The 16,567-nt window shown below is 39.9% G+C and overlaps 2 protein-coding genes across 2 annotated transcripts in view; both read right to left on the bottom strand.

Moving 5' to 3' along the window:
• The window catches only part of LOC148185751 (uncharacterized), an 18,465-nt gene extending 1,924 nt beyond the window's left edge, over positions 1-16,541 (bottom strand). Inside the window, exons 1-3 of the mRNA XM_088073293.1 lie at positions 16,415-16,541; positions 5,746-5,801; positions 4,900-5,262 (exon numbers count right to left, since the gene is read on the bottom strand). Of these exons, the coding sequence (XP_087929419.1) occupies positions 4,900-5,262; positions 5,746-5,794 (412 nt within the window). The 5' untranslated portion in view covers positions 5,795-5,801; positions 16,415-16,541. The remainder of the gene's footprint in view (positions 1-4,899; positions 5,263-5,745; positions 5,802-16,414) is intronic.
• LOC121963264 (V-set domain-containing T-cell activation inhibitor 1-like) lies at positions 12,848-16,499 on the bottom strand. The gene is made up of 4 exons (XM_088073286.1): positions 16,415-16,499; positions 14,589-14,644; positions 13,767-14,129; positions 12,848-13,565 (listed from the first exon to the last, which is right to left on the bottom strand). The coding sequence occupies exons 2-4, from the start codon at positions 14,635-14,637 to the stop codon at positions 13,366-13,368; spliced, it is 612 nt and encodes a 203-aa protein (XP_087929412.1). The 5' UTR covers positions 14,638-14,644; positions 16,415-16,499; the 3' UTR covers positions 12,848-13,365.
• Positions 16,542-16,567: the final 26 nt, after the last annotated feature.

Raw genomic sequence — 16,567 nt, 5'->3', positions numbered from 1 at the left:
AAAATTGCTAAAATCCTTCAAACATCCAAAAATCCAGGAAATGTAAATATCCTGAAATCCCAGAAATCCTAAAAAAAAGTCCTAAAATTGTAGAAAAATCCTACAAATATCCAAAAATCTAAGAAACAAGCTTGAATCTGAGAAACGTCCTAAAATCCTAGAAATGCCCTAAAATTGTAGAAATGTCCTAAACTCCTAGAAACATGTGTGGGGCCGCTGTGACTGGCCCCTGGCCTCCTGTCTTTTTGTAAAAGTGTCCCCTAATCAGAGCAGGTTGAGGGTCCGTGCTGTGAACTAACCAGAGACAGTGGAGGTCAGACTGAGGAGCAGCAGGAGTCCCAGGATCATCTTCTCCCTGTGAGAGGACACAGAGGTGAAGAGACAGAGACACATGAGAGACAAGTGGACTCAGTACAGAGACACAGAGACAATCTACAGTCTGAAAAAAACTTTCAGCTGCAGTGTTTTCTGTGACCTGCAGGAGGCGCCAGAGGACAAACTACAAAAGAGCTACTCAAAGACAAAATGTCCTCTGTGCCGTCCTCTGCTGGAGACAAAAGACTGAAGCTGCAGCTCAGCTCACATTAAATGACATTAACCCTTTAGGGCCCGCTGTAATACCACACACACTCAAACTTCTCTGCACACAAAATGCACTTTTCAAAATCAGTCTGTAAGACATATTATTCATTAATATGATTTTCTACTTTCACTGACTCAATTCTCTGCAACATCATCGGAATCGTAAATATCACATATTGATACTTTTTCACATTTTTCATCCTTAAAATGCCAGATTTTGTCTTTATAGTGACACAACAACCTGAAACAACAAACACACATGAAAAGAGACTCTTAGTTACTTTGTTTTGTCAGATTTTTAATCCTTAAAATGCCTTTTTGGTCATTTAATATATATAAAGCCTACACACACACACACACACACACACACACACATATAATTGATACATCACTTAATGTTGCTGAAAATGTGATGGTTTTGACCAACTGGACATTAACCCTTTGAAACTTGAGCAAAGCAGCTCTATTTCTTTCAGAAACACAGGAAAGGGATACAAGTTACGAGTTTCAAGAAAATGACCTCATAATTTACAACAAAAAGAAAAAAAAAGAGAAAAAAGTGAAGGCAAAAAACGGCAAAAACATAAAACAAAAACCAAAAACAAATGATGATGAATATATACATAGAAATAGTTTTCAGGACTTTTTCCCTTAAAAAATTATAAATTTCTATTTTTAACTCATAACTCAATTTCTCCCTCCCTGAGCCTTACAACGAGCTGTAGGGAGCTGATGAACAATATGCAGCATCAAATATTAAAACAACAAACACATTAAAAGAGACTCTTCACTAAATGTCCCACAGCAGTTTAAAGTCACACAGAGGAGTTTTTATGTGGATCAGGTTTTAGGAGGATCTGTCTTCAGAGGATCACACGTCTGTTAAAGTTATTATCTGTTCACATGTTGTCAGATTCTCACATTTTAAACGTGAACACAGAAAGAGACAAACAGCAGCATGAAGACTCACTGCAGAGAAGATCTGTGCGGGATCGGGACTGTCTGCAGGTCTGAGTCCGGGACTCGTCAACTGAAAGTCTGAGGAAAAACCGCAACGAGCAAAAGGGGAAGCTCCATTTTTAGACACACCAAACTGTCCACAGAGGTTTGACTCAAACAGGAAGATCTCTGTTTGAACACGTGGTTTTGGTGTCTGTGTGACGTCACTGTGCTGCAGACAGAAATGAGTCACGTGTCACACTGAACTTCCTCCTCTTGTCTTGTGTTTGTAGCTTCTCTTGCAGTGAGTCTCTAAATCTTCATATTTAAATCAGAAACTGAAGTCAGCTGCAGTTTGCAGAAGCAGAGCATGATGGGGAACTCCATGTCTCTGTCTGTCCCCCGGTGTCTGTCACTGTGGGGACATTTGGACTGATGTGTTTGAGGAGGACAGACTCAAAGAATAAACGCTTTTATTACCAAAATACACAAAAAAGACGCGTTTCTATACTTTCACTTTCCTCTCTGAACAAACACACACTCCTCCTGTGACACATCCAGACTGTGAGGCAGTTTGTGATCATTATTAACCCTTTGAAACCCGAGCGAAATAATTAGGTTTCTCTCAAAAACAGGAAAACATGAAAAGAAGGCAACAAGAAGCGGAGCAAAAAATAAACTATAAAAAGTTACACGACCTCAGGGGCTTTCTGTGCACGCTACCATAAAACCTAAATAGGATGAGGCGACTGTGTGACATTTCTGCCATAAGTTACAATAAAAATTCACCAGAATTCAGGACATGAAGTGTGACCATAACAACGTTGTCGTTCACATCACCAGTTAAAAAAAGACCGTAGACGACGTCCAAAATAAGGTATGGAGAAAAGTAAAAAGACAGAAAGTAAACTGCTTTTGAATTTATCTTTTTCTTTCACTCTCAGCAACAACTATGAGAACAGTCCTGTCACACACACACACACACACACACACACACACATATAATTGATACATCACTTAATGTTGCTGACAATATGATGGTTTTGACCAACTGGACATTAACCCTTTGAAACTTGAGCAAAGCGGCTCTATTTCTTTCAGAAAAAAGTGAAGGCAAAAAGCGGCAAAAACATAAAACAAAAACCAAAAAACAAATGATGATGAATATATACATAGAAATAGTTTTCAGGACTTTTTCCCTTAAAAAATTATTAATTTCTATTTTTAACTTATAACTCAATCTCTCCCTCCCTGAGCCTTACAACGAGCTGTAGGGAGCTGATGAACAATATGCAGCATCAAATATTAAAACAACAAACACATTAAAAGAGACTCTTCACTAAATGTCCCACAGCAGTTTAAAGTCACACAGAGGAGTTTTTATGTGGATCAGGTTTTAGGAGGATCTGTCTTCAGAGGATCACACGTCTGTTAAAGTTATTATCTGTTCACATGTTGTCAGATTCTCACATTTTAAACGTGAACACAGAAAGAGACAAACAGCAGCAACAGTGAGCTCACTGTCAAGCAGAGAAGATCTGTGCGGGATCGGGACTGTCTGCAGGTCTGAGTCCGGGACTCGTCAACTTAAAGTCTGAGAAAAACGCAACGAACAAAAGGGGAAGCTGCATTTTTAGACACACCAAACTGTCCACAGAGGTTTGACTCAAACAGGAAGATCTCTGTTTGAACACGTGGTTTTGGTGTCTGTGTGACGTCACTGTGCACTCCGCTTCTTGGTCAAATTTTAAGAAACTTTATAATAAAATGCAATAACTTCACCTTTATGCACTGCAGAAGAATTAAACTCTGTCCAACCATCATCTGGTTCCTGCTGATCATACTACAACACTTTTTTTTTTCTTTTCATAATTTTATGGATTTTTTTATTAGAAATAAAATGTAATAAATTCTTTAATTTTGATCGTCAAACAGCGTGTCAGCCCAAAGTATCATTGCAGCCATCAACTGGATGCTGCTGATCATACTACAACACTTGGTTTGATATTAAAAACATTTTTTCATAATTTTATGGAATTTTTATTAATAATAAAATTTAATAACTTCTCTTTTATGCACTGTAGTGTCACCAAATTTACTGCAGCCATCAACTGGATGCTGCTGATCATACTACAACTCTTGGTTTGATAATTTTTTTAAAAACCATAATTTTAAGCTCTCTGCTGGAACACTTTGTGGTTTCAGTGACTCTGCTGTGCTGCTGACAGAAATGAGTCACTGAACTTCCTGTTCGTCTCTCTTCTTGTGTTTGTAGTTTCTCTTGCAGTGAGTCTCTGAATCTTCATATTAAAATCATAAACTGAAGTCAGCTGCAGTTTGCAGAAGCAGAGCATGATGGGGAACTCCATGTCTCTGTCTGTCCCCCGGTGTCTGTCACTGTGGGGACATTTGGACTGATGTGTTTGAGGAGGACAGACTCAAAGAATAAACGCTTTTATTACCAAAATACACAAAAAAGACGCGTTTCTATACTTTAACTTTCCTCTCTGAACAAACACACACTCCTCCTGTGGCACATTCAGACTGTGAGGCAGTTTGTGATCATTATTAACCCTTTGAAACCCGAGTGAACTGACTTGGTTTCCATAAAAAAACAGGAAAACATGAGAAGAAGGCAACAAGAAGCGGAGAAAAAAATAAACTATAAAAACTTACAAGAAAATGACCTTAAAACAAGCAGAAGGAAAGAAAGAGAGAGAACACAAAACAAGACAATGACCTTCAGAGAAGGTCTGTGCAGGACCAGGACTGTCTGCTGGTCTGAGTCCCAGATTCTTCCTCTATAAGTTAAACTGTAGTCAGAGTGGGGCCGATTCTCGCTAAATAGCAGTCAATAACAACATTGATTTACAATATATACGGAGCGCATTGTATGTAGTTTCATTATTTTATTGTTTTTAAAAGTAAAACATGCTTATATTTGAAGATTGGGCTAAAAAAGGGTTAAAATATGATAAAATTACCAAGTATAAAATATATTATGAGAAATATTTACCCTGACATGAGTTATTTCTGATGTAAAACCTCAATTTAAACTAAAACACAAAGTAAAAAGAAAAAGCGACACAGAGACTCAGCAGAGCTGCTGTCAGTCCAGAGAAGAGGACGACTCGTCCTCGACTCTCTGCTCGTGGTGGACTTGCTGTGTTTGGTGTTGGAGGTTCAGGAGGATCCCTCGCTGCTGTGAAGAGACCAAACACATCTGCGTCATTCATGGGAAGAAAAAAGAAAACTAAAGATGAAAGAAGGAAGAGGAAAAGGGGTTGAGTGTTGAAGACAATAATATTTTTCTGCTCAGATTCTTATTTATGCAGAAAAGCTGCTGAATCGAACCAAAGTCCAACTGAATCAACTCACCAGAGACATTCAGCCAAATTCCCCGACTGCCCCAACCATAATTGGTGTACACTTCACACCTGTACGGACCCGAGTCATTAATGCTGAGTCTGGACACATGAAGTCTGAGCCGTCCCTCTCTGAGGACGTCTTTGTCACACTGGACTCGTCCTTTAAACTGTTCGTCCTGAGTCTCTGGGACCTCAACACCTTCATGTAGGTGAAACAGGACTGAGTCTCTGTCTCTGGTTAACAGCTCACAGTAGATGAATATATCACGAAGGGACCCGTCAGCTCTGGGTGTGAAGGTCCACTCCAGCGTGATGTTGTGGTCCTCCTCGGCCTGATGGGACGTCTGTGTCACATTCACTACAAATGCTCCTGCTGAGGAGACAGAGAGGGAAAGTGAGGAGCAGCAAAGTGAGCCTTTAAACTCCATCTCTACATGTTAGTCTTTGAGGAAATGTCCTCAAATCACTGAAACTTCCCCAAATCTTTAAATGTCCTCTTAAAAACGGAGCAATGTCCTGAAATCCTAAAATTGTGGTAATGTTTTAACGTCCTAGAAAAAAATTGCTAAAATCCTTCAAACATCCAAAAATCCAGGAAATGTAAATATCCTGAAATCCCAGAAATCCTAAAAAAAGTACTAAAATTGTAGAAAAATCCTACAAATATCCAAAAATCTAAGAAACAAGCTTGAATCTGAGAAACGTCCTAAAATCCTAGAAATGCCCTAAAATTGTAGAAATGTCCTAAACTCCTAGAAACATGTGTGGGGCCGCTGTGACTGGCCCCTGGCCTCCTGTCTTTTTGTAAAAGTGTCCCCTAATCAGAGCAGGTTGAGGGTCCGTGCTGTGAACTAACCAGAGACAGTGGAGGTCAGACTGAGGAGCAGCAGGAGTCCCAGGATCATCTTCTCCCTGTGAGAGGACACAGAGGTGAAGAGACAGAGACACATGAGAGACAAGTGGACTCAGTACAGAGACACAGAGACAATCTACAGTCTGATAAAAACTTTCAGCTGCAGTGTTTTCTGTGACCTGCAGGAGGCGCCAGAGGACAAACTACAAAAGAGCTACTCTATGCCGTCCTCTGCTGGAGACAAAAGACTGAAGCTGCAGCTCAGCTCACATTAAATGACTTTAACCCTTTAGGGCCCGCTGTAATACCACACACACTCAAACTTCTCTGCACACAAAATGCACTTTTCAAAATCAGTCTGTAAGACATATTATTCATTAATATGATTTTCTACTTTCACTGACTCAATTCTCTGCAACATCATCGGAATCGTAAATATCACATATTGATACTTTTTCACATTTTTCATCCTTAAAATGCCAGATTTTGTCATTACAGTGACACAACAACCTGAAACAACAAACACATTAAAAGAGACTCTTCACTAAATGTCCCACAGCAGTTTAAAGTCACACAGAGGAGTTTTTATGTGGATCAGGTTTTAGGAGGATCTGTCTTCAGAGGATCACACGTCTGTTAAAGTTATTATCTGTTCACATGTTGTCAGATTCTCACATTTTAAACGTGAACACAGAAAGAGACAAACAGCAGCAACAGTGAGCGTATTCTGTCAAGCAACCAAATGAGAAGTTTTCTGATGGAGAAAGTCACCCCCTATATATATGACCCACAAAACAAGCCCTTCCCTTTCTGAAGTCTAGACACTTCCGTTTCGAGAATTCAAAATGGGTGTGTTCAACTCCTGGAAATCATCAATTGTAAAGTTCAAGAATTCACTTTTTGGCTTTTTGAGTTGTTTTTTTTTTTTTATTAGGAAAGTATTTTTGGCTGAAATGGTCCTTAATTTTGATCGTCAAACGCGTTTTCTGTCAGAGGCAAAACAGGCCCTGCCCTTTCTGAAGTCTAGAAAGTCAAATGGGTGGTGCAACCAGAGGTGATAAAGAGTCAGGGTGTCACACTGAACTTCCTGTTCCTCTCTCGTCTTGTGTTTGTAGTTTCTGTTGCAGTGAGCCTCTGAATCGTCATATTAAACTCTGAAACTGAAGTTTGCTGCAGTTTGCAGAAGCAGAACATAAAATACCAAATACACAAAAAAGACGCGTTTCTATACTTAAACTTTTTATTTATTTTTAAAAATGTCTTTTTACAATATTTGGTTTATTCAGAAAAACAAATCGACGAAGTTCAGTCTCGTTTTTCTTTAGTTCGCCGGATGATCCGCTTCCTGATCACAGACAGACCCGAGGACAGACAGCTGTCCTCTTCAAACACGGAGCCTGTTTTTACAGATTTTACATGCTGTATTTTATATTATTCAAAGCGTCATTTTAACACATCTTTGATGGGAGCATCCAAACAGAGGTGAGCCCAAAGGCATCACTGATCCTCCCTCTGCGCCTCCTGAGCGAGTGCACCAAAACTCTTCATTTGGTTTCATCTCTTTGGCTGCTTCCGGTGGCTTTTTGAGGTTTCTTTTTAATTGGAAAGTATTTTTTGGCTGAAATGGTCCTTAATTTTGATCGTCAAACGCGTTTTCTGTTATTCCAAAGTGCGCAGCAAAGAAACGATTTGACTCTTTCGTGTCTCTCGGTAACAAATTGAGGATTTGAGCCGCAGCTTTGCTTCTGTAAACAGATGTTGTTGTTGTTGTTGTTGTTGTTTATCCGGATCAACAAACACCAATAAAGTGTTTCTGGATCCTCAAACTTTGGCTCGAGACAACACGGAAGCTCGATAAACACGCGGCGTTTCAATCAGAGTAAAACTTATTTTTAAAGTCTCAAACAGACAAACTGAGTGTGAAAATATCAGAGTGAAAAGCTCCACTTTGATTTAACCCCTAAACCCCCAGAAACAAGAGTGAACGGAGCCGATAGAGTTCATTATTTCCTTCTTCGGAGTCTCTCGGTGTCTCGTTGAACCGACTCGGTGTGCGCGCGTAATGTGCGCGTTGGCGACACGATCTCCACTCGCTGTTCCGAGTCCGAGTGCGTTCATTTATTATTTGGGTTTGACTTTAATTGTCGCCATGAGTCTGAATCTTCATATTAAAATCATAAACTGAAGTCAGCTGCAGTTTGCAGAAGCAGAGCATGATGGGAAACTCAATGTCTTTGTCTGTCCCCCGGTGTCTGTCACTGTGGGGACATTTGGACTGATGTGTTTGAGGAGGACAGACTCCAAAGAATAAACGCTTTATTACCAAAATACACAGAAAAGACGTTGCTATACTTTCACTTTCTCTCTGAACAAGCACACTCCTCCTGCCACACATTCAGACTGTGAGGCAGTTTGTGATCATTATTAACCCTTTGAAACCCGAGTGAACTGACTTGGTTTCCATAAAAAAACAGGAAAACATGAGAAGAAGGCAACAAAGAAGCGGAGAAAAATAAACTATAAAAACTTACAAGAAAATGACCTTAAAACAAGCAGAAGGAAAGAAAGAGAGAGAACACAAAACAAGACAATGACCTTCAGAGAAGGTCTGTGCAGGACCAGGACTGTCTGCTGGTCTGAGTCCCAGATTCTTCCTCTATAAGTTAAACTGTAGTCAGAGTGGGGCCGATTCTCGCTAAATAGCAGTCAATAACAACATTGATTTACAATATATACGGAGCGCATTGTATGTAGTTTCATTATTTTATTGTTTTTAAAAGTAAAACATGCTTATATTTGAAGATTGGGCTAAAAAAGGGTTAAAATATGATAAAATTACCAAGTATAAAATATATTATGAGAAATATTTACCCTGACATGAGTTATTTCTGATGTAAAACCTCAATTTAAACTAAACACAAGTAAAAAGAAAAAAAGCGACACAGAGACTCAGCAGAGCTGCTGTCAGTCCAGAGAAGAGGACGACTCGTCCTCGACTCTCTGCTCGTGGTGGACTTGCTGTGTTTGGTGTTGGAGGTTCAGGAGGATCCCTCGCTGCTGTGAAGAGACCAAACACATCTCGCCATTCATGGGAAGAAAAAAGAAACTAAAGATGAAAGAAGGAAGAGGAAAAGGGGTTGAGTGTTGAAGACAATAATATTTTCTGCTCAGATTCTTATTTATGCAGAAAAGCTGCTGAATCGAACCAAAGTCCAACTGAATCAACTCACCAGAGACATTCAGCCAAATTCCCGACTGCCCCAACCATAATTGGTGTACACTTCACACCTGTACGGGACCGAGTCATTAATGCTGAGTCTGGACACATGAAGTCTGAGCCGTCCTCTCTGAGGACGTCTTTGTCACACTGGACTCGTCCTTTAAACTGTTCGTCCTGAGTCTCTGGGACCTCAACACCTTCATGTAGGTGAAACAGGACTGAGTCTCTGTCTCTGGTTAACAGCTCACAGTAGATGAATATATCTGAAGGACCCGTCAGCTCTGGGTGTGTGAAGGTCCACTCCAGCGTGGATGTTGTGGTCCTCCTCGGCCTGATGGGGACGTCAGTGTCATATCACCACAAATGCTCCTGCTGAGGAGACAGAGAGGGAAAGTGAGGAGCAGCAAAGTGAGCCTTTAAACTCCATCTCTACATGTTAGTCTTTGAGGAAATGTCCTCAAATCACTGAAACTTCCCCAAATCTTTAAATGTCCTCTTAAAAACGGAGCAATGTCCTGAAATCCTAAAATTGTGGTAATGTTTTAACGTCCCCTAGAAAAATTGCTAAATCCTTCAAACATCCAAAATCCAGGAAATGTAAATATCCTGAAATCCCAGAAATCCTAAAAAGTACTAAAATTGTAGAAAAATCCTACAAATATCCAAAAATCTAAGAAACAAGCTTGAATCTGAGAAACGTCCTAAAATCCTAGAAATGCCCTAAAATTGTAGAAATGTCCTAAACTCCTAGAAACATGTGGGGTCACAGACTGGCCCCTGGCCTCCTGTCTTTTGTAAAAGTGTCCCTAATCAGAGCAGGTTGAGGGTCCTGCTGTGAACTAACCAGAGACAGTGGAGGTCAGACTGAGGAGCAGCAGGAGTCAGGATCATCTTCTCCTGTGAGAGGACAGAGGTGAAGAGACAGAGACACATGAGAGACAAGTGGACTCAGTACAGAGACACAGAGACAATCTACAGTCTGATAAAAACTTTCAGCTGCAGTGTTTTCTGTGACCTGCAGGAGGCGCCAGAGGACAAACTACAAAACAGCTACTCAAAGACAAAATGTCCTCTGTGCCGTCCTCTGCTGGAGACAAAAGACTGAAGCTGCAGCTCAGCTCACATTAAATGACATTAACCCTTTAGGGCCCGCTGTAATACCACACACACTCAAACTTCTCTGCACACAAAATGCACTTTTCAAAATCAGTCTGTAAGACATATTATTCATTAATATGATTTTCTACTTTCACTGACTCAATTCTCTGCAACATCAGATCAGAATATCACATATTGATACTTTTTCACATTTTTCATCCTTAAAATGCCAGATTTTGTCATTACAGTGACACAACAACCTGAAACAACAAACACATTAAAAGAGACTCTTCACTAAATGTCCCACAGCAGTTTAAAGTCACACAGAGGAGTTTTTATGTGGATCAGGTTTTAGGAGGATCTGTCTTCAGAGGATCACACGTCTGTTAAAGTTATTATCTGTTCACATGTTGTCAGATTCTCACATTTTAAACGTGAACACAGAAAGAGACAAACAGCAGCAACAGTGAGCGTATTCTGTCAAGCAACCAAATGAGAAGTTTTCTGATGGAGAAAGTCACCCCCTATATATATGACCCACAAAACAAGCCCTTCCCTTTCTGAAGTCTAGACACTTCCGTTTCGAGAATTCAAAATGGGTGTGTTCAACTCCTGGAAATCATCAATTGTAAAGTTCAAGAATTCACTTTTTGGCTTTTTGAGTTGTTTTTTTTTTTTTATTAGGAAAGTATTTTTGGCTGAAATGGTCCTTAATTTTGATCGTCAAACGCGTTTTCTGTCAGAGGCAAAACAGGCCCTGCCCTTTCTGAAGTCTAGAAAGTCAAATGGGTGGTGCAACCAGAGGTGATAAAGAGTCAGGGTGTCACACTGAACTTCCTGTTCCTCTCTCGTCTTGTGTTTGTAGTTTCTGTTGCAGTGAGCCTCTGAATCGTCATATTAAACTCTGAAACTGAAGTTTGCTGCAGTTTGCAGAAGCAGAACATAAAATACCAAATACACAAAAAAGACGCGTTTCTATACTTAAACTTTTTATTTATTTTTAAAAATGTCTTTTTACAATATTTGGTTTATTCAGAATAACAAATCGACGAAGTTCAGTCTCGTTTTTCTTTAGTTCGCCGGATGATCCGCTTCCTGATCACAGACAGACCCGAGGACAGACAGCTGTCCTCTTCAAACACGGAGCCTGTTTTTACAGATTTTACATGCTGTATTTTATATTATTCAAAGCGTCATTTTAACACATCTTTGATGGGAGCATCCAAACAGAGGTGAGCCCAAAGGCATCACTGATCCTCCCTCTGCGCCTCCTGAGCGAGTGCACCAAAACTCTTCATTTGGTTTCATCTCTTTGGCTGCTTCCGGTGGCTTTTTGAGGTTTCTTTTTAATTGGGAAAGTATTTTTGGCTGAAATGGTCCTTAATTTTGATCGTCAAACGCGTTTTCTGTTATTCCAAAGTGCGCAGCAAAGAAACGATTTGACTCTTTCGTGTCTCTCGGTAACAAATTGAGGATTTGAGCCGCAGCTTTGCTTCTGTAAACAGATGTTGTTGTTGTTGTTGTTGTTGTTTATCCGGATCAACAAACACCAATAAAGTGTTTCTGGATCCTCAAACTTTGGCTCGAGACAACACGGAAGCTCGATAAACACGCGGCGTTTCAATCAGAGTAAAACTTATTTTTAAAGTCTCAAACAGACAAACTGAGTGTGAAAATATCAGAGTGAAAAGCTCCACTTTGATTTAACCCCTAAACTCCCAGAAACAAGAGTGAATGGAGCCGATAGAGTTCATTATTTCCTTCTTCGGAGTCTCTCGGTGTCTCGTTGAACCGACTCGGTGTGCGCGCGTAATGTGCGCGTTGGCGACACGATCTCCACTCGCTGTTCCGAGTCCGAGTGCGTTCATTTATTATTTAGGTTTGACTTTAATTGTCGCCATGAGTCTGAATCTTCATATTAAAATCATAAACTGAAGTCAGCTGCAGTTTGCAGAAGCAGAGCATGATGGGAAACTCAATGTCTTTGTCTGTCCCCCGGTGTCTGTCACTGTGGGGACATTTGGACTGATGTGTTTGAGGAGGACAGACTCAAAGAATAAACGCTTTTATTACCAAAATACACAGAAAAGACGCGTTGCTATACTTTCACTTTCCTCTCTGAACAAACACACACTCCTCCTGCAACACATTCAGACTGTGAGGCAGTTTGTGATCATTATTAACCCTTTGAAACCCGAGTGAACTGACTTGGTTTCCATAAAAAAACAGGAAAACATGAGAAGAAGGCAACAAGAAGTGGAGCAAAAAATAAATGTGTAACAAGTTACAAAAAAATGCCCTAAAAACGAGCATAAGGAAAGAAAAAGACAAAAAAGGAGAAAAAAAACAAAACAAAGACAAAATAAAACAAGACAGTGACCTTAAAAAGTGCTAAAAATGAAATGTATGTACTTTTTGTCATTTTAAACACATGAAAGAATTACATTTTTTTTCTGGACATTTTTTTAGTAATTGTTATAATAATCAACCTACAGCTTAAATTTTAAATTTATTTTCCTGTCTTTCTTTTTACATCCTTTTTTAAATTTCTTGCCAAGTTGCTTTTTGCCTTTTCCCATTTTTTCAACAGAAATCATGTTGAAAACAATGACGTTTTATATGTTACAGATGTTCAAATGTTTGTGAGAGTCATCTGAATGCAGCACAACAGCTTCTAAAGGGTTAATGAGGTTTAATAATCTTAACAATAATAATAATTATTATTATCTTTACCATAAAGTATTTTAGTTGATGTGAAAGATTTACGCACAGATGAGTCATTCAAACTCCTCTTATAGAAACAGAGATTTATGAAACATATGAAAACATTATAAATATTACAGTAGAAAACACAGTGCACTGTATCCATGTCCATCAGCAGAGGACAGAGGACGCTCACAGTTTACATTTCAGCTCAACAAGTGACATTAACGTCATTTTCTCTCAATTTATGATGTTTGACATCAAAGATCTGGAACAATAGAGGCAATATTTACACTGACGAGTTATTTCTGATGTCAAAATTTAGAATTTAAAATACACAAATATACTCTCGACATTATACATGTACATCGTTGTCTCAGAAAAAGAGGTTTTTAGCAACAAGGGTTTTGTTGTTGGACATGTCCATCTCTTCGTGTCCACAGTGTACCCGTCCTCTGATGGCTGCTTCCAGCAGGATAACGTTGTTCACCACAGATCTTTTTTCTGCAAAGATCCAAGGAACCAAGGACCCTCTTACTGTGAGGCAACAGTGCTAACCACAAAGCCACGTGCCGCCCCCCTCACTGGTGGTGTTTGAAGCATTAAACTTGTTGCTCATTATTTGTTGATATTTTTGTGTCCTCATACAAAAGTCGCACTAACGGGACTTGTTTAGGTTGAGGGTGACATAATAAGTAAAAAGCAAACAGCACACTGCCTGCTCCGGCTGCCTGACAAAGTTTAACAGCGATCATTTCCCATCTTGGTGGTGGTGGGCTGTTTGCAGGAGGATCCGTCGCTGCTGTAGAGAGACCAAACACATCTGCGTCATTCATGGGAAGAAAAAAATAAAACTAAATATCAACGACAGAATATTTCACAGAAACTGCGAGAAGAAACTGAGGACTGAAGATTGTTGAAGACAATAATATTTTTCTGCTCAGATTCTTATTTATGCAGAAAAGCTGCTGAATCGAACCAAAGTCCAACTGAATCAACTCACCAGAGACATTCAGCCAAATTCCCCGACTGCCCCAACCATAACTGGTGAACACTTCACACCTGTACGGACCCGAGTCATTAATGCTGAGTCTGGACACATGAAGTCTGAGCCGTCCCTCTCTGAGGACGTCTTTGTCACACTGGACTCGTCCTTTAAACTGTTCGTCCTGAGTCTCTGGGACCTCAACACCTTCATGTAGGTGAAACAGGACTGAGTCTCTGTCTTTGGTTAACAGCTCACAGTAGATGTCTAAATCACGAAGGGACCCGTCAGCTCTGGGTGTGAAGGTCCACTCCAGCGTGATGTTGTGGTCCTCCTCGGCCTGATGGGACGTCTGTGTCACATTCACTACAAATGCTCCTGCTGAGGAGACAGAGAGGGAAAGTGAGGAGCAGCAAAGTGAGCCTTTAAACTCCATCTCTGGACATGATTTGAAAATTTGTCACAATAAGCGTACAAGTTTCCTGAGATCACAGTGACGTTTGACCTCCAGACTCTAATCAGTCCATCACTGAATCTCGGCCAGCGTTTGTGCCAAATTTAAAAAACATAAAAAAAAAACAACCTTCCCTTAAACTGTTGTCGAGATGTCACATTAACAAGAATGAGGCAGACGGGGTCACACTGACCGTGACCTTTGACCCATGACCACCAAAAGGTTATCAGTTCATCTCTGAGTCCACGTGGACATTCGTACTAAATTTGAAGAATTTCCCTCACAGCATTCGTGATAATGTGTTCATGAGAGAGGGACAGACGGACGTGTGGATCACGTGTTCAGTCTTCAGTGTTTGTGATAATAAAGTGAAGCTGTGAACTAACCAGAGACAGTGGAGGTCAGACTGAGGAGCTGCAGGAGTCCCAGGGTCATCTTCTCCCTGTGAGAGGACACAGACGTGAAGAGACAGAGACACATGAGAGACAAGTGGACTCATTACAGAGACACAGAGTGAATCTACAGTCTGTCTGCAGTTAGTCATCACAGCACCCCGCCGTTTGTTCAAATTTGAAATTTGAAATCCAAATATAAACTTAGATCAGAAGATCTTTACACTCAGCTCAAGGTGGACACCCATGGTTCTTGAATTATTGCCAAAAACATGTTTTATGAAGTCACCATGACCTCTGACCTGCAACTATCATCATTTTCATCCTTGAGTCCAAGTGGACATTTGTGTCAAATTTGAAGAAAATCCTTCATGGTGTTCTTAAGATATTGTGTTCACGAGAATGAAATAGACAAGGTTACAGGGACCTTGACCTTCAACCTTTGAGCACCAAAATTTAATCAGCTCATCATTAAGTCCAAGTGAACGTTTCTGCCAAATTTGAAGAAATACCCTCATGGCGACGAGGTATCATGCTCACGAGAATATGATATACGGATGTATGGACAACCCGAAAAAAATAATGCCAGGAACACACTGTGTGCATGAGCAGTGCCTCAGAGGACTTTTATTTTGAAATAAAAGCAGGAAAGTTTGAGTTAAACAGATATATTGTATTCCCTCATCTCTGTGACAGATAAAGACATTAAAACTGTAATAAAAGGTGGTAAAGAGTCAATATAATTGTCAAAACCTCATTTTCTCTGTCTATATTTTACCCTTTTCCATTGCTGGTGCAGAGACATAAAAAGTGAACACATTCAGTTATACGTTTTCTGTTTTTTAAAGATATTTCTATTTTCTAAAGATGCTTCAGTCAAAAGACAACAAGATTTAATGTTGATGATGTTTGGGTCAAAAGAGGAAAATGAACTCAATCAGCTCTGTTCATGGACATAAAGCTCCACAGTGGACGTCAGGTTTGTGTCCTCAGTGTTGTCTCTGGGATTCAAGGGTTAAAAGTATACTAATTATACTTGATGGACTTTTAACTGTGATTTTGATATTTTCACACTCACAAAATAATTACATTGATCACTTCAGTTACTGCCTGGCAGTTTAATGCCTACGCAAACACTCAAGTTACATCCATGTTTGTGCAGACATACTTCAGATATGGATGCTGCCGCAAAGAACTGCAAACAAGGTCACACTGACCTTGACCTTTGGCCATCAAAATCTATTCAGTTCATCACTGAGTCCAAATGGAAATTTGAGCCGAATTTAAAGAAATTCCTTGAAGGTGTTTGTGAGATATCACGCCCACAATAATGAGACGGATGAGCGGACAGAAAATCCAAAATCAGGAAACACTGAAACACTGATACTTTTACTGCAGTTAATTATCGGTACTACTTTCACCACTGTTGATGTTAGTTTATTGACATATTTGACGAGTTTTCTGTTGCAACACGAAGCTGCAAACAACTTCCTCTAACTTCCGCTTTACCTCACGCCCTCGTTGCGCATTTAATAAAACCTCAGCAGCCAAAGGTTTTCTACTCTCAGAGGAAATTACAACTATTTTTAAAATCTTACAAACTAATGTCGACAAAGACGTGCTGAAACATCACGAAAGTCTCTGACTTTGGTTCCCGCAGCTCTTTGTCCTGACTTTTAAAAATGAAACACCGTCAGTAACGTGAGGATCAAACAGCAGAAGATTTTCAGCTCAAAATAAAGAAAAAGCTCAATAAACTATCAAACTATCAACAGGAAATACAGCCGATACATTTAAACAAGAAATTATATGTTACTCACGCGTTTGGAGAGGAGCGGTGTCCTCCTGTCTGTCCCTCATAATACACTCATGGTCTGTCCACCGTGCTGCCTCTCTCTGTATATATACTGTTTCCGCAGATGAAAGTGATGATGACGCGTTTGTTTACCAACGCATGAACACGTGGTAGGAAG

Source organism: Plectropomus leopardus, chromosome 23 (genome assembly GCF_026936395.1).
Source record: "Plectropomus leopardus strain MGB_pleo_1.0 chromosome 23, ASM2693639v1, whole genome shotgun sequence".
In the NCBI taxonomy this organism is placed as follows: Eukaryota; Metazoa; Chordata; class Actinopteri; order Perciformes; family Serranidae; genus Plectropomus; species Plectropomus leopardus.
Note: the sequence above shows the minus strand (reverse complement) of the source record. Positions and strands in the feature narration are given on the sequence as shown.

Excerpts from the sequence above, each read along its gene's own strand:
- LOC121963264 (XM_088073286.1), bottom strand. The coding sequence starts at position 14,637 with ATGACCCTGGGACTCCTGCAGCTCCTCAGTCTGACCTCCACTGTCTCT. Across the intron at positions 14,130-14,588 it reads TCTGACCTCCACTGTCTCTG|CAGGAGCATTTGTAGTGAAT; the intron begins GTTAGTTCACAG and ends CTGTCTCCTCAG. Across the intron at positions 13,566-13,766 it reads AATTTGGCTGAATGTCTCTG|CAGCGACGGATCCTCCTGCA; the intron begins GTGAGTTGATTC and ends GTCTCTCTACAG.